Raw genomic sequence first — 20031 nt, 5'->3', positions numbered from 1 at the left:
TTTAGTAATTTATTTTTATTTCTTTTTATACCGTTTTAATTTTAAATTTATTTTTATTTCATTTTTATTTTTATTTTTATTTCATTTTTATTTTTTTTATTTTATTTAGTAATTTTTTATTTTATGTTTTATTGTTTATTTTTTATTTACTTTTATTTTGATTTCACTAAAAAATTATTTGTTTTAATTTTACTTAGTAATTATTTGTTTTAATTTTATTTAGTAAATAATTTTTAATTTTTATTTTATGTTTTACTTTCTATTTTATTTCTTATTTTCACTGTATTTTAATTTTATTTTTATTTCTTAATTCATTTTCATTTTACAATAAGGTGATGGATCTAAACACGTCAGCAGGGACAAGGTGACAGACTCCAAACCAATTCCCACATCCCTCTGCCTCCCTAAAAACAATCCCTCACTCCCTGTGGCTGCCTCCTCATCTCAGCCCTTCCTTACTGAGCTGAGCTTTGCTCTCTGCTCCTTATCAGCTCCACCCACTGATTAAAGCAACTTTTAATCTTGATTTGACTCCTCTCACCAGCTGCTTTCCCTTTGCCACAAGGTCTCCCTGCTCTTCCACAGCCATCCTTTAATCCATCATCCCTCAGCCACTGCTGAGACTTCCCTCTCCAAATATTCCCACTTCCCTGGCAGCGGCTCATCTCCCACCTCCCCACAAAGGCTGGACATTCCCAAAAATCCTCACTTCAACCCGACCTGCAGCTCCCACAACTTGAGTTACACACATTCCCTTTCCCAACTTTCTATCTCGTTAACCCACAAGAGCAATAATTAGGAAAACTTCATTTTGGCTCCAAAGCCGAACTCCAAAGGTGCCGTCGCTCCGGGCTGGGAACACCAGGGCACTGCAGGTGGAGCTTTGGGCAGGGATGTGGGGTTGGATTGGTGGGGTTTGCTCCCCACACCTGAGCAGGGCTGTAGCCGGCGGCTCCCATCCCCATCCTGCTCGTGCCGCTGGAATTCAGCTGATTCAGTGGCCTCTGGGCTTCAAAAGGCACCTTCAGCTCTCCAGTCAAAGGCTGTGGCTCGTGAGATCCACGGGGCAGGATCTGGGAACGCCGGGCAGGGCTGGGAAATGCGCATCTACGAGGAAGGGCGAAGGCACAACCGCCTCCCTCTGTTCTGGTTTGGCAATTCCTTCCCCGCAGATCTGGAAACGCTACAAAGCTGAGGGAACAACCACCCGCCCCTGCAGATCAGCAGCCCCGGGGGGGATGCAACTTCCAGCGGCTCCCAGGTGATGGAGACTCTCCCTCTGGATTTTATTCCTCTCCATTCCAGATTCTGCCCCGCCTTGTGACCTCAGGAATGACGTTAAGGTGTGTTTGCTTTGCACACAGTACATTCCACACGATATATTTGGAGTATATATGATTTAATTCTGACAAATAGGATCCCACCAGGGCGTTGTGTAGCTCCGCCGTTATTCCAGGGATAATCTCCTCGGCTTGGCACGTCCCTGTTTGTTCTTTTACGGCATCAGAACTGCAAAAAACTTTATAAATCAGGGAAGGTTTGAGGTTGAAAATGTACAGTGAGCACTTAAGACACATGATCTGCTGCAGCAAAGGCACGGTGATGTCCAGGATTCACCTCCAGGACCCTGGGAGCTGGATGATTCCAGGGAATGTGGTCATTGATGATAAAGGAAAAGCATTGCTCCAGGGTTACATCCTTTCCTTGAGTAGGTTTTTGCTGTTTGTGGATCAACTGCTGCCTCATGGAGACCAGAATAAGAGCTGGAACAGCTCCTTAAGAAGCCAAGGAAGCACCCATGGAGCAATCCCTTTACCTTGGTTTCCTGGGAAATAAAAAAAAAAGGCTTGTGAGGAGAGATTTGGGAATGATGCTGATGAATGTTTTGGATGGGATTTGCCCCATCTCACTTCAGTTGCTCAACAATTGGCCTTTCCAAAACAAAATTCATTAGTCAACGGATAATCAACAGATCCTAAAATCCGTGAGATAATTCCTGTCTGCAAGTTCCTGGTTCAGCTGATCCTTTGAGAGGTGACAGCTCAGGCTTATTAGTTCTTAGGCTGTCATGTTTTTTGAGATGAACTCGTCCTTCCAAGCATCCAGGACAACTGGGAAAAGGAAACACCGAAGTCTGGGAGAGGGAGACTCACTGAGTTGCCTCATCAATGATTTGGAGCAATTTTGGGAACAGTTTCTTCATGGGAAGGGTTGTAAAGCACTGGAACAGTCCCCATCCCTGGAAGTCTTCAAAAACACATGGATGTGGCACCTGGGGACATGGTTTAAGGGTGATCATTGAGGGGGTGCTGGTTGATGGTTGGACTTGATGATCTTGAAGGTCTTTTCCAGCCTTAATGATTCTGGGATTTGGGCATTCCCTCTGGAATGTGAAATGTTGAGGATTCCTGGGCGTGCTGTGACTCTTCCCAGCACCAGGAAAGGTTCAGTTTTATCCCAACTCTCTCACTCTGGGATATGACCAGGCAACGAGTTACAGTTGCTGAGCATTCAATCCCCTTATCCTTAAAAACTGCTATTTGTTGAATTTACTGGGAAATTCCTTAATCCCAGAAAAAAACCCCAGTAACAGCCCGTGATTTACACCCTCCTAAATAACAAGTGCCAGCTCCCCACACGGATCCGTGTGCTGCCATCCAGAGTGTGGGATTTGATTTCCTTCTCACTGACACGATTGAAAAGATGGATTTGCCTTGTTCAACACGAGGGGGAAATTCTGTTTCCAGCCCGACCCTAACTGGGTTTTTCTTGGAGTGTTTTCCTTGATTCTCCTTTCTTCCACGCTCTTCCCTTGCCCAGCCTGGTGCTTCCCAGCTGATTTGGCAGGAGCTGGAGGTCGCAGCTGAAGGATTGTGTTAGTACTGGTGGTAAAGCACTCAATTTGTAGGGAGGGTGGGAATTTCCATAATTGCAGTGGCTGGAAGTCATCCCTCATCTTCCAGCATCCCATCGGCGCCCACAGAGCCAGAATCAACTCCTGTGATTCCCTGGAAAGCATCACAGAGCGGCTCAGGCTGTGGGATGTGCCCTAAGATTTGTCCAAATGATCCCTAGAAAAGCTCACAGGAGGTCCAGCAGCCCTAGAAAGGATCCAAGCAAGTGTCTCCACAGTCAAAATTCCAAGAGAACACTTCGGAGGTGACACATCCAGAAGGAAAAGAGGATAAGGCACCAGCAACGGGAAACCAGGTCGAGATCCCAAAGACCAGCAGCAACATTTTGTTTTCCCACTGCCAGGAAGAGAAGTTTCTGTCCAGCTTGGATGAAGGACACTCTGGATCCTCCCTCATTCCGAGTCGGATCCGTGGCTGGATGCAGGAATGTGCCAGGGCTGAGCCTCGAACACTGGAGATGCTGGAGGGAGGAGAAATAATGTCAGGATCAGATTAACTCAGGCAGAGAATTCACATTCTAAACCTGTTTAGGTGCTCAGCCAATCCCTGGGATTTTGGTGGCATTTAGTACCTCAAATACCTTCACAAATCTGGATTATTTCCCTCCGTCATCTCATTATAGAGAAAATCAGCAGCAATCAAAACATCTTGACTTTTCCTGCCACTTCCTGGCGATCTGCAGACATTCCCTGGCAAAGCCCAGGTAAAGTTTACCTCGGGAAAAGCCTGGCAGAGTTCACAAAGGTCCTGGAGAGGTCACTGAAGGAATTAAGATGGGATTTGTCTCTCTCTGATATTAAAAAAAAAAAAATATTACGTAGTTTTGCCTTGCAAATTGCCCCTCATCCAAATGCAATCCCTCAGGGATCGTTTCCTCGGGATTTTTTTACCACAGTGGTGTTTGTAAGGAGTTTGCTTCCCCACTAACCCTTTCCTCATGCCCGGAATTCCCTGCCATGCAGAGGGAATTCAGCTGCAGCTGAGGCCGGACACGGCACATCCCGGCAGGCACCAGTTCCCTCCACCTTTCTGGCACCAGCAACAGTCACTGGGTGGCCACATCCCTGCAGGAAAATTCCCTGTGTTCCCACATCCTCTCTGCCAGCAGCACTTGCAGTTTGGTTCCCAGCAGCTGAGACACTTCTTCCCATTCCCATTCCCTCCGGAGCCGAGCGATGCATTCCTGGGAAGCTGCCCCAACTCTGCTGCCGGACCAGCAGAATTCCCTGGATTGACTGGGACAGCCAACACCACATCCAAGGCCCAGAGCCTGCGCTTAACTCTGGATGACCTGGCCCTAATCCAGGGCCAGGCAATGGAATTCCAGGATGAGGGTCCTATTTTGTAGGAATCTTGTATGGCTTTAGCACTGGGAGGGACTGTGACCCTCTGGCCTGATCCTGATGCTTTTATGGCCAGGGTGCATTTATGTCCCGCTTCCCACATGGAGAAGTCTTTGTGTGTTTTCCTTAGGCCTCATTCATGGAATCATGGAATCATTTAGGTTGGAAAAGGACTCCAAGATCGAGTTTAACTGTTCCCTGAGCACTTCCAAGGCCATCACTAACCCCTGTCCCCAAGTGCCACATCCACAGGGATTTTAAATCCCTCCAGGGATGGGAATCCACCACTGCCCCGGGCAGCTGTGCCAGGGCTGGACAACCCTTTCCATGAAGGAATTGTTCCCAATATCCAATCCTATATCCAATCCAATCTTTCTCATTCCAGTGCTTTCCCCTTCAGCTGTGTTTAGATCCTCTCATCTCCCACAGGAGGATTTGTGATCACTCACTTCCTCCTCATGGAGATCAGCCTATGGACCTGCTAAAAATGCAGGATTCCAGGGAGATCCAGAGGGATGCCGGAGCTTTCCACGTGCTCCATCATCTCCCTTCTAAATGGGATCACCAATAATTACTGGACAATTGTTGCCTTGTAGGAGCTCTGCCCACTCCACCTCTGTGATCTCTCTGAAAATCTTAACAGTGTCCCATCAGAATCCTATTTTCCATCGTTCCCTCCAGGTTCCTCATCCTTCTTGCACAACCAAAAACCCTCAGGGGTCACAGATTTTAATCCTTATGGATTAAAGCCATAATTAAGCCATTAAAACCCACTTGTGAACCAAGAGGACTTTCACCAAAACCTGCACAAGTGTTGGTGCTCCTCAAAGGTACCCAAAAGACTTTCCCGGGGGGCTGCAGACACTGAGGACCTTCGGGAGACATGGAGAGCTTCCCAAGCCAAGCCCAGATTGAAACAACACAAGATTCTTTGGGATGGTGTCATTCCACCTCCTTATTTTTGGGAGGCATTCCCGAATCAGCTGCTTCCTCAGCTGTTCTCTGCCTGGAGTTCACTGCTCTGTGCTGGAATTTGCTGAGGGCTCTGGTTCCAACCCAACCACACCAGCTCCTCCTGGATTCTCTCCAGGACCTGGCAGAGTCCCTGGACTTTGGATGGAGCCCACGGCCACATCTCTTGCTTTGCCAGGCAGTGTTGGTGAGTTAAACCCGTGTTGGGCCCGTGCCAATGTTCATTCCAAGATGACAGCTGGGACAGGTGGGTTTGGGAAGTGCTGGATGTGACATCTCTGGCCATAAATTCTCTTCCAATGCAGCAAATCCCTGTCTGCATTCCCACCATCCCTATTCCTTCCCCCACAGAAACACCCGGCCAGTGTCACCTCCTTCCCTCTGGGCTCTAAATTTAACAGCTCTGCTGGTGACAAGGACAGTGGAATTGCTTGATCCCAAGCACAGACATGGGCTGGGGGATGAAGGGATGGAGAGGATCCCTGAGGACAAGGACCTGGGGGTGATGGTGGATGAAAAGTTCAACAAGCTCCAGCCCAGAACCCCCCCGTGTCCTGGGCTCATCCCACACCAGGGGAGGGGGGATTCTGCCCCTCTGCCCTCTCAGGTGAGACCCCACCTGCAGAGCTTCTTCCAGCTCTGGGAACAACAGCAGAGGGATGTGGAGCTGCTGGAGCGAGTCCAGAGGAGGCCTCGGAGATGCTCCAAGGGCTGGAGCCCCTCTGCTCTGGAGCCAGACTGGGAGAGCTGGGAGTGTTCACCTGGAGAACAGAGGGATCCAGGGAGAGCTTGGAGCCCCTTCCAGAGCCTAAAAGGGCTTCAGAAGAGCTGGAGAGGGACTTGGGACAAGGACTGGAGGGACAGGACACAGGGAATGGCTTCCCACTGCCAGAGGGCAGGGTTAGATGGGAGATTGAGAAGGAATTCCTGGCTGGGAGGGTGGGGAGGCCCTGGTACAGGTTGCCCAGAGAAGCTGTGGCTGCCCCTGGATCTCTGGAAGTGTCCAAGTCCAGGTTGGAGCAACCTGAGATAGTGGAAGTTGTCCCTGCCCATGGCAGGGGCTGGAACAAGATGGTCTTTAAGGTCCCTTCCCACCCAAACCATTCCGGGATTCCGCGATCTGGATATCGCCGGGCTCTAGAACAGCCTCCCCACGGGACAGGGCATCTTACTGACATGGAGCTCTGCTCTCCATCCTGCTGACATCTTCAGTCCCTCTCCCACGTGGCTTTGGTCCTGGAGCTCGGACAGGTGCCGGTCGTATCCCGGCGTTCCACTGGGAGCTCTGGGCCAGGGCCTTTGCCGCTGCCTTGGGGGGCAGGTTCCCAGCGGAGCGATGGGCGGCCCAGCTGGGACGAGCTGGCGGCTTTGGAAGACACTCAGGATCTGCAGGGAGCCACATCTGGGAAGAGAAGACAACATCAACATCCCGACAGCTTCAGAGGGACTGGAAAGCTTGGAACCCACTGAGAACTTCCACAAATTCTACACATTCCATACATTTTATCCCTAGATGATAGGAGCACTTGCAGAGGCCTGTGCTGTGGGATAAAGTTTACCTTGAGGACAAAAGGACCTCACTAGAAAGTGATGCCAGTAAAGCTGAACCCACATTAATTAATTAATTAATTAATTAACTCTCCACAGAAATTCAGATGTTAATTCCCCAATTTCAACCCCCCCTTCCCCATGCACGTGGCCGTGTCTGATCCCAGCCTTGCTTGGTGTTTGGAAGTGTCTCAGTGTAAAGGATGAAATCTACTTGAACAGAAGATCAAAATTCAATGAAAAATAATAATAATAATAATAATAATAATAATAATAATAATATCTTAATATCACAGCTTATTCCTTGAGGAAGATCCCCAAAGATTCAAAAAAACCCACAGGTTATTCTGACCAACAACTTGGGTTTTTCAGACTTATTTGGTAAGAATAGTGAACAAACATTACCGTGTTGAGTAAATAAAATTGAAAACAGGGTTTGCAGAAGATAAATGTACATTGGGCAGGACCATGTGTGGGTGCTGGGAGCCCTGGACCTTCATCTTCTGCCCATTATAAATATGATTTTTACTCCAAACATCAATTCTCTCCCCACTGCAGAGACACGGGGGGGGTTCCTGTGCATCCCTAGGAAGGAACGTGGCCCTAATTCATTCACAGCCCTAATTAACTTAACCCACTGCAATTTACTATTCCTTGTAATTGAGCTACTTTACTTTAATTTATTCTAAATGAAGTGGTCGCACTCTGTGCTTTCCACGAGCACTAATAAACTCCAAAACCTCCCAGGTTTTCCAGGGGATTCATCACCCCATGCAAATGTGGAGCCGGTGGATGCAATTCCAGGGCTTGGGTCGTCACCTTCATTAGGTGTTTTTATTCCACTTTGGTGTGTTGTTGCCTCCTGAGCCGGGAGCTCCCTCTAATAACCCTTTTTCCATCTTTATTATTGGCCGTAATTCACTTTATTCTCACCTACTTTCTGCACTTGAGTCACTGATCTATTCAAGGGCTGCCTTTTAATTTGACTTGATGTTTGCCTGCCTTGGGCACTTATTCTTTCATCATGGTCTCTTTTTTTTCTTCTAAGGATTTACTGAAAGATTTGCACATTAAGCCTCTTTATTTGGACTTGATTAAATAAGAGCCTTTTCAAAGGTCTTCATTTCAGCAAGGTTTCCCAGTGCTGCTTTAATAACAAATGGAAATTAATTTTGCATTATTCCTGGCGAATTATATTTATATATATATATATTTATTTTCTTTTTCTGTGCACCAGCCTGGTGTAACCTCAGCTTTATTGTCTCGTCGTGCTGCTGCCATTAAAGGAGGTTTTGTGTGAGAATAAAAAAGCACAGCTCTTCTACTGGAACGTGGACAACTCTAAAATCAGGAGGAACAGAAGCCTTTGGAATTCCAGCCCAAGGTGCTTGTGCCTTCCTGCTCAGGTTCATTAACTTTGAAGAGCAATAACTTTGGTAAAATCTGGGGGGGGGGGGAAAGAATCAAATTAACTTATTTTAGGCCTGAACTGAGATTTTTTCTCTTCAGGACTGACAATAAAACAGCTTTAAATGTGAAAGGGGGAGATGTGGTGGGATGAATCCGTGGAGGGATGCTCGGATCAGAGGGAACCATTGGAGAGTGGAAACTGTAAGACAAGGGCTGAATAATTATAACCACCATTATTTATATCATTTAACAGCGACTGAAAGCTTTTCCTTGCAAACAGGCCGTTATTTGGGTCGGGAGGAGCCTCCCCATCCCTGGAGACAATGCCTGTCTTTTATGCAAAACCTCCAACCCCATGGAGTTTTCTGGAAGCTGAACTTCCCGAGGCTCCTCTGATGGAGGGGATGCCCTATTTTTCCAGCCCGGAGCACAAAGAAGCCTCAGTGCCAGACCTTCGCTGGGGCTCAGCGACAAACTGGAGCTGTGGGCAAAGCAGGGAAGCTTTGGGAAGGGATTCATCCCGAGGGAATTGTGCCAGGGCTTTGTGGAAAGCGTGGAAATGGAGCCTGAGCGGAGGGAGGGAGGGGCAAGGAACGAGGAAGGGACAGTCGCTGTCCCTTCCCCGCCCACGGCAGGTCCCCCTTGATGATTTATAAATATCTATTTATAAACAGTTTGCCTCCATTTCCTCTTTGATTTAATGTTTGATTGGACTTTATGGCTCTGGACCTGCAGCCGGGCTGGGATGAGGAACGAGGGAATACCAGGCACCTGCTGCTCTTGGCTGCTTTAGGGATGGGTGTGTTGTGGGAGGGATCCTGCTCCTCTACAGGAGAAATGGGGCTTGCTGAGTCTTTCCACCCTTTACATCCATGATTTTGGACTCCTCCCGTGCTTTTCAGCCTTCCTTCCAGGAGCCCAGAGACACTGGGACACACCCTCGGGCTTGCCGCTTGGAATTCCCAAATTCTGGCTTGTGGGATTGGAAGGTGGAAGGGGAATGAGCAGCTTAGAGGGGCTGATGGACCTGCCTGAGTTCTTCAAAGACCTTCCCCACAGTCTGGATTTTATTCCTAAGAGTGGAAAATTGTGGCAGCTGGCCATATCCCAGAGTGATTCCCTGAATTTTCACACTGGAATATTCACTTAATTGTATTGACATTTTACTCCTGGTATTGGAAAATTGTGGCAGCTGGCCATATCCCTGTGTGATTCCCTGAATTTTCACACTGGAATATTCCTGTCCTGCCAGTAAATTGTATTGACTTTAATAACAGCTGCATAGAAATGTCTAAATTAATAAATTTATGGACATCTGCAAGTCCATGTGAGCTCCAGAAGAGTTTGGACAACGCTCTCAGGGACATGGTGGGATTCTGGGAATGTCCTGTGCAGGGCCAGGAGTTGGACTGGATGATCCTTGTGGGTCCTTCCCACTCGGGATATTCCATAATTCCATGATTTTACATCAGGAGCACTTCCCTAAGTGAAAACTCGGAGCTCAAATATTCCTGGGAGTGCATGACACGGAGACAGTTGATCCAATTCCAGGCTGGAGGTACTTGCCAGGGATTTCTCCTTCTGGAGCTGGTTGGATCCACGTCCCGCTCTCCTTTTCCTCTCGGCTGCCTGTCGGCTCAGGTCTGGGGTCTTCCCTCCTCCCTTCCTCCTCCTGCAGAGTCCAACACAACAGGATTAATAAATGCTCTGGAATTGCTTCCCTGGGATGGAGAAAAAGGAAAATCCCTCGTGCTGTTGCCACCTGAAAAAACACAATTTAAGAGCCCACGTTTGATCCCACCTGGGGCAGCCCAAGAGAGCACAAATCACGCCCTGGGCTCAGACTGGTGGGGCTTTTTTAATTTATGATAAGCTGTTTTTTTAAGTTATGAGAACTTTCTAGCTCTCAGAACACACCCTTAGCTCCAGACTTCCTGATTTAGGCTAAATCCAGATAACGTGTTACAGGAAAATTCACATTCAAGGAGTTTAACTCAATCAATTTGAGAGTTTTCAGTGAAATCGGTGTAATTTGTAGACTAAAACAGGCGGGGAGGGGGGGCTGGCCCTCCAGCAAGGTGTTTATTCATTGTTTTTATAGCCAAATTAATAAATACATAAATTTTAAAAACATGTTAAATATATAAATACATATAAACATATATAATGATGCATATTATTATCTATGAGTATATAATTATATGCAATTATATATATAATTGCATATTAAATATAAAGATATCTAAAATATCTAAATATACAAATATATAAAATCATAGAATCACAGAACATCCTGAGCTGGAAGGGACCCACAAGGATCATCCAGTCCAACTCCTGGCCCTGCACAGGACATTCCCAGAATCCCACCATGTCCCTGAGAGCATTGTCCAGACTCTTCTAGAGCTCACACAGGCTTGGAGATGTACCTAAATTTATCAATTTAGACATTTCTATGCAGCTGTTATTAAAGTCAATAGAATTTACTGGCAGGACAGGAATATTCCAGTGTGAAAATTCAGGGAATCACTCTGGGATATGGCCAGCTGCCACAATTTTCCAATACCAGGAGTAAAATGTCTATACAGTTAAGTGAATATTCCAGTGTGAAAATTCAGGGAATCACTCTGGGATATGGCCAGCTGCCACAATTTTCCACTCTCAGGAGTAAAATCCAGACTGTGGGGAAGGTCTTTGAAGAACTCAGGCAGGTCCATCAGCCCCTCTAAGGTGCTCATTCCCCTTCCACCTTCCAATCCCACAAGGCATAATTTGGGAATTCCAAGCAGCAAGCCCGAGGGTGTGTCCCAGTGTCTCTGGGCTCCCAGAAGGAAGGCTGAAAAGCATGGGAGGAGTCCAAAATCATGGATGTAAAGGGTGGAAAGACTCAGCAAGCCCCATTTCTCCTGTAGAGGAGCAGGATTCCCCCCCCCCAACACACCCATCCCTAAAGCAGCCAAGAGCAGCAGGTGCCTGGTATTCCCTCGTCCCTCATCCCAGCCCAGCTGCAGGTCCAGAGCCATAAAGTCCAATCAAACATTAAACCAAAGAGGAAATGGAGGCAAACCGCACTCTGTTTATAAACACTGACAGCCAAGGGAGAAAATTCAATCCACAGTATTCCAACTGGGAGCAAACTGGTCGTCCTGGTGGGCCTGATGGGTGGACTCGATCGTGAGGGTCTTTTCCATCCTAAAGGATCCTGTGGCCTTTAGATAGAAAGGAGACCCAGCCTTGTGGTTGGAAATGAGGATATCAGCCTCTCCTGCTGCATTCTGGTGTCCATCCCTGTGGTGTCAGAGCATCCTCCTGCAGCAGGTCCCCACCACGATCCCATTTCAAGGTCTGGAAAACGTAGGGAGCAAGGATGAGTTTCTCCAGGGCGTCAGAGCCCGGAGGAGAACGGCAGGTCTCTCACTGCCAGCCCTGAACTCGGTGACTCTCACCCCGTTCTCCTCCCATTTTCGTTTCCCACAAGGCACATTTTTCACTCCCACGAGCCCAGCAGGCCCAGAGAACTGGGCTGGAATGTGACAAGCGGGAGCCAAGCGTTGGGATTCCGAAGGGCAGGGATACAGCACGTCCTCCTCACGCGAGCGAGCCCCTCTTTGTCAGGGCTGCCGAGGGAACAATTAACTGAAAGTAATTATTTTCTCGTTGGGTAAACACTCCAGGACAATATGCAACTGTTTTTTAGAGCCAGCCTACGTCCATAAATTATCCCACTGAATCAGTGCTGCCTTCCAGAAGCCCGAGCTGGCTGGGAGAGGTGGGGGGAAGGAGGTTGCATTTGGGGCTGAGCTGTTGCCATGAGAGGTAGCAGGGCCCTTCCTTGAGGCACAAGGACATGATCCTGGCAGGGATCCAGGGCCAGGGCTGGAATTGGAATCCATTATTCATGCTGAAGGGAAAGGCAAATCTTTTGATTTATTGGCAGCACAAGCAGCAGATGCCTCCCAGCAGAACCGGGACCCAAAGGCTCCTCCTGGTCCCCTGGGGGCAGATCAGAATCCCACAGGAAGATTTCCTCACTTGAGATAAAAATCTATCACTTCCCCTTTGCAGTGTTTCTTTGTGCCCAAAGAGACAAATCCTTGCTGATCTCTGGGAGGGTTTGTTGGTTTGTTTTTTGTTTTTTTTTTGGGGGGGGAATATAACAAAAAGCTACTGGGACAATCCAGGCAGAAAACAAACCAGACCTACCAGAAACCACCCCAGACACCGACAGCTGTGGCCAAAACTCAGCTGAGAGATTTTGATAACCCCTTCCAGGCAATTTGTAATCCAAGTCCTGTCTGGGTCTCTTCCCTACCACCTCACCACTCCCTGGGCTGTGCAGCTGATCACTGCTCTTCTTCATTTCACCGCCCAGGGACTGCAAAGCTTCTCCCACCCTGTCCCAACCCAACCCACCAACCTCCCAGAGAACATTCCAAGGGATCTCTGTCCCATCTCCTTCATTCCACGGAGTCTCCTTCAGTGGTTGCCGCCACTCGAGTTTTTAGAGCGCGGCCTCGTTACTTGCTGGGCAAGAAGCCAAGAAATCCATCGGAAAAGATAAAAAAATAGCTTTCAATTATCACCCAGATTGCAGATGAACACCTTTCTGCCACTTTCTGGGACAGTGTGACAGTTCCTCTCCCCAGTGACACGAAGCACCAGCGCAATCCAGGCCAAACCCTCCCCCAGCTGCTCCCCAGAAACCTCCTGATTTATTTTTCAAAGCTAAATGGCCAATTATGGTTTTATAGCCCGAAGAATATGTCTTGTGTTACCATTTATAGGACTCCCTTCATCTCCACTCCCCTGTGTGATTGAGAATTCACTGTAGCTTGTTACGCTTCCCGTGTTCCACTTTTTTTTTCTGGCTGAGCAGGGAGAAGTTCTGGGCTGGGAATTCTCAGCAGAGCTGTTTTGATGCTGCTGTGGAAGGGGAGACCAGGTAGAGAAAGACTTGTCCCAAAAGGACAAGGAAGAAAGAGATGACACATCTTTGTCATCACGGAGGGCGAGAAGTGACATTTCACGCAGGCAGACAGGGATGGGACAAGGGGGAACAGTTTTAAACTGAAAGAGGAGAGATTTAGAGGAGACATTGGGAAGGAATTCTTGGCTGGGAGGGTGGGGAGGGGCTGGCATGGAATTCCCAGAGAAGCTGTGGCTGCCCCTGGATCCCTGGCAGCGTCCAAGATGAGGTTGGACGGGGCTTGGAGCAACCTTGGATAGTGGGAGGTGTCCCTGCCCATGGAACCAGATGAGTTTTAAGGTCCTTTCCCACTCAAACCGTTCTGTGAATCTGTGGAACAAGATGATCCTTAAATTCCCTTCCCATGCTGGATTCATGAGGACACCTGGAGAAAAGAAGGATCTGGGGAGACCTTGGAGCCCCTTCCAAAGCCTAAAGGGCCTCCAGGAGAGCGGGAGAGGGACTGGGGACAAGGGCTGGAGGGACAGGACACAGGGAATGACTTCCCACTGCCAGAGGGCAGGGAGAGATGGGAGGTTGGGAAGGAATTCCTGGTTGGGAGGGTGGTGAGGCCCTGGCACAGGTTGCCCAGAGACTCTGTGGCTGCCCTTGAATCCCTGGAAGTGTCCAAGGCCAGGTTGGACTCCCTTGGAACAACCTGGGATAGTGGGAGGTGTCCCTGCCCATGGCAGGGAAGTGGAACTGGATGAGCTTTAAGATCCCTTCCCACCCAAACCATTCTGGGATTCCACGAACTCTGCCATTAAAAGCCAGTATTCCAGCAGGGACCTCCTGACCTGATGACCAGCAGAGTCCTCCCCTCTCCCTGGACCAGAAACCTGCTGCAGAGCGAGCCCGAGCTCCGGGGACATTTTAACCAGCTCCAAGAGTGACGAAAAACTGGATTTTTTTTTCATTGCCTCCTAAATTCTGCACAATTTACCCTGAAATTAGGCAGATTAACTTTGATCCAGTGACCGGCCTCACACCTTGCTTTGATGGTGGCGTCAGGAATCCCTTTGATGTGATCCTTGTTTGTTCACGGAGCTCCCTCCGAGCCCGCTTCTCCTCGGCGCAGCACAACTCCAGCGGTTTGTTGGCTCTCAGGTTTCCACCCTCCGAGTGCTCTCTCCCGTCATTCCTTCTCTGCCATCATTTTGTCTCTCTCCTGCTTCCCTGCAAGTCCTGCCACGTCCCCTCAGACATCCCCGTGACCTCAAGAAAACCCTCCTTCCTCCCTATCTTCACCCAGGGCTGCAGCAAATCCCGTTTCCTCTCCCAGACTCCCTTGGGCAAACCCTGGGAAATTGTTTTAGCGTCTCATTTTACACAGGTTTCGTTACCTCTGACATCCATTTTACATGAGGGGTGGTGGTTGTGCCCTTGAGCTCCAAGAATCCAATCTAATCTGAGGAACAACCCGCACCTGACACCGCCCGGGGGGGGCGGAGATTGTTATCCCGGGTTTCTGTTCTCCTGGAGGCTGTGCCAGGGGTGGAGCAGCTTGCACAGCATTCCCAGGAGATTCCAAGCTCAGCCAGCTGGACCTGGACTCAGTTTGGGGTCTGTGGGTTGTTCAGAACAAGGCTTGGCACTCCCCAGAGGGACACCCTGACCAAAGGGCAGGGAACACCATAAAGAGCCTTTCCGGGAGGATTTCTGGGAATGGGCAGCAGAGGGGACTCAGGTGGCACCGTATCCATGGAAAAGAAGCACCAAACATCGTTGTGTGAGCAGGAAGCTGGGTCAGCACCTGAAATGCTGCACCTGTGCTGCTGAATAATCATTGCAGAGGAGCCCAGGCAGCAGCAATTACCTCCAGCTTAGGTGATATTAAAGGCAGATCCTCGATAAACAAGCAAATCTCACAGAATTCCTCTCTCTCCCTGCAATAATCCTCCGTAATTGAGGATAAATGCCAGATTTGCTGCAACATTGCACAAATGGAGAGAGGCTCAGCTCTCACTTAGGAGGAGAACACAGTGAGTGGGTTGGCTGTGTCATTACCAGTTCAGAATTGTTTGCATTTGGTTCTCAGCTGCATCTTCGGCTCCACGCTGGGAAAAAATGACTTTTCAACTCTTTAAAACAGGGTTTGTTCCACTTTTTTGTTTTTTTCATGGCCAGCACAGCAGAACCCTAAACCTCACAGAAAACCTTTGGGAGCTGCTGCCCAAAAAAACCATTTAGAACAACTGGAAAGCAACGCCGGGACATTCGTTTGCGACGGGAGGCTTTTTATCCAAACATTTAGTGAAAAGCCTCAAAGAACTCAACCCAAAAGTGGTGCTGGAGTTTGGAAACACACCACAGAAAGAGGGTGAGGTGGAAACTGGGAAGCTCTTTGAAGTAGTGCAATACCCAGGGACCGGGGGACGCGGATTAAGACGTGATTCATAAAAGGCTTTTGCTCCGGCACTGGGAACGCTGTGGAACAGCCCGGAGGAGTGGTGGGTCCAGCAGAGTTAATCACATTGGGAAAGAGCTGCACAGGAGCTCAACTGCCAAATAATCCCTGGCTGGGGTAATTCACGGGCTGATTGTTCCTGTGCACGGGGATAATCTTGGCTCTATCAGTTATTTACTTTAATACAAGCCGGGCGCTTTCGCTGGGGCTTGGTTGGTTCCCAAGGTTTTTGTTGGCACGGGGAGGAGGAATCTCCTGCTCTCTGCACATTCAGCTGTGTCTGGGCAGTCCTTTGCACAGGGATTCCCACAGGAACGGGGCAGTGGTCAGGCTGATCCAGCTCCTGTTCCCTGGGCTCGGGTCCGTGGTAGTGTCAGCTTTTCCCATCGGCTGCCCCTGAGCCTGGGAAACATCAGAGGTGGCACTGACAGGGACTTGAACAAGAAATGGGAAAACACTTCCCACAGGTGGCTCCTGCAGCCTCCTCGCTGCTCCTGCTGCTGCTTTTTAAAAGCACAGGAACGTGACCACAGACCTAAGATTTGGAAGATCTCTGATGGAAAGGAAAATGTGGGGCTGTCCTGACACAGATCCATGTGCAAAACTCTGCTTTGGGGTGGAAATGCCTTTCCTTTTCCCAGTGCCTGACCAGGTCATCCTGGGAGCCCAGGAACTGATGGATCCAGGCAGTGTAGGCACAGACACTGTTCTTTACTTAAATGTTCTATAGTTCACACATCCTCTTTCACCTGCCCCCCAGCTTGGATCACCGAAACTTCTTTGCAGCCACAAGATCCCTGAAGTGATGGAATTGTGTTCCATCACAACTAATTCATCCTTCTGTGCAAAAACTGCAGATTCCTCTCAACTTTGCAGCTTTACTTCGAAAGCCTTCAGCAAACTCTTGTCCTAATGTCAGACACCAGAGCAGTGACTGCTGGGTCAGAACCACTTTGTGGGGTGGGAGTGGGTATGTGTGGAGGGGGAAGAGGTGGGTGGGACCTCACAGAGGTGGGATAGAATCGTGTCCCTCATGGCAGCCCCTGGAACCTCATGGCGGATTCCCAGAGTAGCTGCCAGTCACAAACAGCCTGGGAAAACTGTAACACCCCACAGCTCCTGCAGCCCCTAACAGGGACAGTGGGAACACTGCCCTATAACACCCCACAGCTCACAGGGACAGTGATGACACTGCCCTATAACATCCCACAGCTGATATGGGGACAGTGAGGACACTGCCCTATAACACCCCACAGCTGATATGGGGACAGTGGGGACACTGCCCTATAACACCCCACAGCTCACAGGGACAGTGGGGACACTGCCCTATAACACCCACAGCTGATATGGGGACAGTGAGGACACTGCCCTATAACACCCACAGCTCACAGGGACAGTGGGGACACTGCCCTATAACACCCCACAGCTGATATGGGGACAGTGAGGACACTGCCCTATAACACCCCACAGCTCCTATGGGGACAGTGAGGACACTGCCCTATAACACCCACAGCTCACAGGGACAGTGGGGACACTGCCCTATAACACCCCACAGCTCCTATGGGGACAGTGGGGACACTGCCCTATAACACCCTACAGCTCCTATGGGGACAGTGAGGACACTGCCCTATAACATCCCACAGCTCACAGGGACAGTGGGGACACTGCCCTATAACACCCACAGCTCCTATGGGGACAGTGAGGACACTGCCCTATAACATCCCACAGCTGATATGGGGACAGTGAGGACACTGCCCTATAACATCCCACAGCTGATATGGGGACAGTGAGGACACTGCCCTATAACACCCACAGCTCCTGCAGCCCCTGGTCTTCCCCAAGGTCCCAGTGGCAGCTCCATAATCCGTCTCTCCCTCTTTCTCCTCCTCTCTTCTTACTCCCTCTGCTTCTCTTCCTGTGCTCCTTTCTTGATGCTTTGGGTGCCTTGGAGCTTGAGGGGTTGGATTTTAACTCCACTGTAGTGGAGGGGTTGGATTCTGACTCAGGTCCCGTGGATTCCTCTGTGCTGGCTCAGTGTTGGGGCGGAACATTTTCGCCCAGCTCGTGTGGTGCCCTTTGGAACTTCTGCCAAGTTCCCTTATTTTCTCCCCTAAATTATCAATAACTATCCCCTCTTGGGAACAAGCCCGTGGCTGATTCTCTTTGGGCCACCTCCAGGGATTAAAGCACCCGATATCTCTATATTTTTAAGTCAAACCCCTGGCTGAGCCCATGAGCTCACACCTGATTCTCCCATCACATTCCCCAGGACTCAGCCTCCAACGAGCTGCTCCTGGAAGGACACAACGGACACAACAGACACAAAGCAGCACAGCTCCAACTACAACCAGACTGAGACCCACCCCCAAAACCAGCCAGAAGAGCTGGAAAACACATCCCGTGTCCCGGAGAAAGCAGAGGAGAGGGAGCCCTTACGCCTGCCTCGCCTGCTCGATGGGGTCCCAGTTGTCCAGGTAGTTGTAGCGGACGGTGTCCGTGGGGTGCCTGTCGGACGAGCGCCAAGGGGGGAGCTCCTTCTTCTCCTTGGTTCTCCTCCTTCCGTGCACGGGAAGTTTTGCCTCCGGGGCGTCGCTCCCGACGGGTTGCACGTCGATAACGGTGAACTCCTCCTTGGGAAGAGGCTGGGAGGAGAGGTGCAGAGAGGAAAAGTAAGTTTTAGTGAGATTAGCCCAGTTTTGGGCTTATCGTAATTGGGAATCGACGTTAGTTTTCCCAAGATCCATTAGGGACTGTGGAGGGAAACAGGCCCCTGGTAGTGCTTGTCCCATATCCCATAATCTACATTAGGATGAGCTGAGCTGCTCTTGACATGCACTGGCTTCTCCCTCTTGACTACAGAGGGAGTTTGCTTAATTAAACTCCATCTTTTAAAACTCCAGGGCTGAGTTTTGAATCCAGGGCAGGAGAATCCCAAAAATACACCGAGGGAAAAGGGTCAGGAACCAGACCACCCAGTTGTCCCACTCCAGAGGTGCTGGACACGTACCTCTGGCCTGGTGATCCACAGCTCTCTCACCATCTCAATGTAATGTCGCTTCCAGATTCCCTGCTCGAAGGGCGTTGGGCAGAAGTTGATGTACCAGCCAAAACGGAGACACTTCAGCATCCAGAGCTGATCCAGCTCAGACAGGTACTTCCAGTACCAGCTCACCTGGGAATGCCCAGTTGAAAGCTGAAAACCTCGGGGTTTCAAGCATCCAAGATTCCAGCTACAGACTCCCGTGCTCGGGGTGTAATTCCCCTGGGTCCTCAAACCAACTCCTCAGCAACGTTAATGCTCCATTTAAACCTTTGGTTCAACCATTTAAACCCTTGATTAAACCATTTAAACCCTTGATTAAACCATTTAAACCATTCAAGGTCTTCCTGGCATGGGACCCTTCCAACTCAGGATATTCCATGATTCTAAGTAATCTCCTAACCAGCCAGTGAATGGAGAGTTCCAGTTGCATCCACTGGAGAAAGACATGACAGCAAAGGTTTAGCCAAGCTGAGATTTTGATATATTCTTGAATGTCAAGAATATTCATGGAATATTCATGGAATATTATGTAAGTGCAGCAATAATGTCACCAGTATCTGAACTTTGTCATGCAGAACCACTTTGGGCAGCATCTCACAGCACTTCCTCTTGTGCAAACATGTTTTTGGAGTCTCAGCCACTGGGCTCCAAATCACACCTGTAACTTCTCAGCTTCCCCACATCCAACACTTGACCCCGAAGCATTTTAAAGGATCTGTTTTAATTTCTGTGGGTGGTTCTTTGCAAGAGCACAAACCCATGTTTCCCAAAGAATTAAGGCCTCTGCACACAGTGCAAGGTACTTCAGAGGAATGTGACTTCCAGAAGGTGCCAGGCTTCCTTTTTGGGAATAACCAGCCTTGAAAGTGCCACATTTTAAGTGCTTTAGCATCTCAAATTACTCTCCACTTCTGTAAATCTTGGCTGGAAGTCTGGCTTAATTTAGGAGCTGAGGAACGAGCATCACTCAGCACTTGGCAACGGCTGCCAAGTCAGAGCTCTGTGCATTCCGAGGAACAGCACTGGTGTGTCTTCACCAAAAACTGGTGGTTTCCTCTTTTTTTAACCACCTTGAACCTCAGGTTGGGCTTTTTTACCTGTGCACAGCGACAGAGGCTCCGTGGGTCCAGGAAGGAGAAGATGTACAAGGACAGGACTCGAGGAAGCCTCGTGGTGAAATCCACGGCCTCGGTGGGAATTCGGTCCTGGAGCTGCCTGGAGCAGAATTTCTGCTGTGCCAGGGAGCAGCGTTCCAGCAGGTCCACCAGGATCCTCCTCCTCTGCCCATCTGTCCACTTGTCAAACTGAAAAGAGGGAGTCTCAGGTTCAGAGTAAAAGCAGAGCTTCAACTCCTTAAAATAAAGCACACGTTCAGGGCAGGGAAAGTGCACGAGCAGCAGCTTCTGGTGACTCACCCAGGAGCAAAGGAA

At 49.3% G+C, this 20031-nt stretch overlaps 1 protein-coding gene across 1 annotated transcript in view; it reads right to left on the bottom strand.

Moving 5' to 3' along the window:
- Window positions 1-3297: 3297 nt before the first annotated feature.
- Window positions 3298-20031, bottom strand: part of FBXO16 (F-box protein 16) — a 31383-nt gene continuing 14649 nt past the window's right edge. Inside the window, exons 5-10 of the mRNA XM_051812481.1 lie at window positions 19699-19905; window positions 18566-18730; window positions 17995-18200; window positions 9755-9860; window positions 6407-6632; window positions 3298-3375 (exon numbers count right to left, since the gene is read on the bottom strand). Of these exons, the coding sequence (XP_051668441.1) occupies window positions 3308-3375; window positions 6407-6632; window positions 9755-9860; window positions 17995-18200; window positions 18566-18730; window positions 19699-19905 (978 nt within the window). The 3' untranslated portion in view covers window positions 3298-3307. The remainder of the gene's footprint in view (window positions 3376-6406; window positions 6633-9754; window positions 9861-17994; window positions 18201-18565; window positions 18731-19698; window positions 19906-20031) is intronic.

Source organism: Manacus candei, unplaced genomic scaffold (assembly GCF_025592945.1).
Source record: "Manacus candei isolate 608988 ecotype Guabito, Panama unplaced genomic scaffold, ASM2559294v1 h1tg000007l, whole genome shotgun sequence".
NCBI classification, from domain to species: Eukaryota; Metazoa; Chordata; class Aves; order Passeriformes; family Pipridae; genus Manacus; species Manacus candei.
Note: the sequence above shows the minus strand (reverse complement) of the source record. Positions and strands in the feature narration are given on the sequence as shown.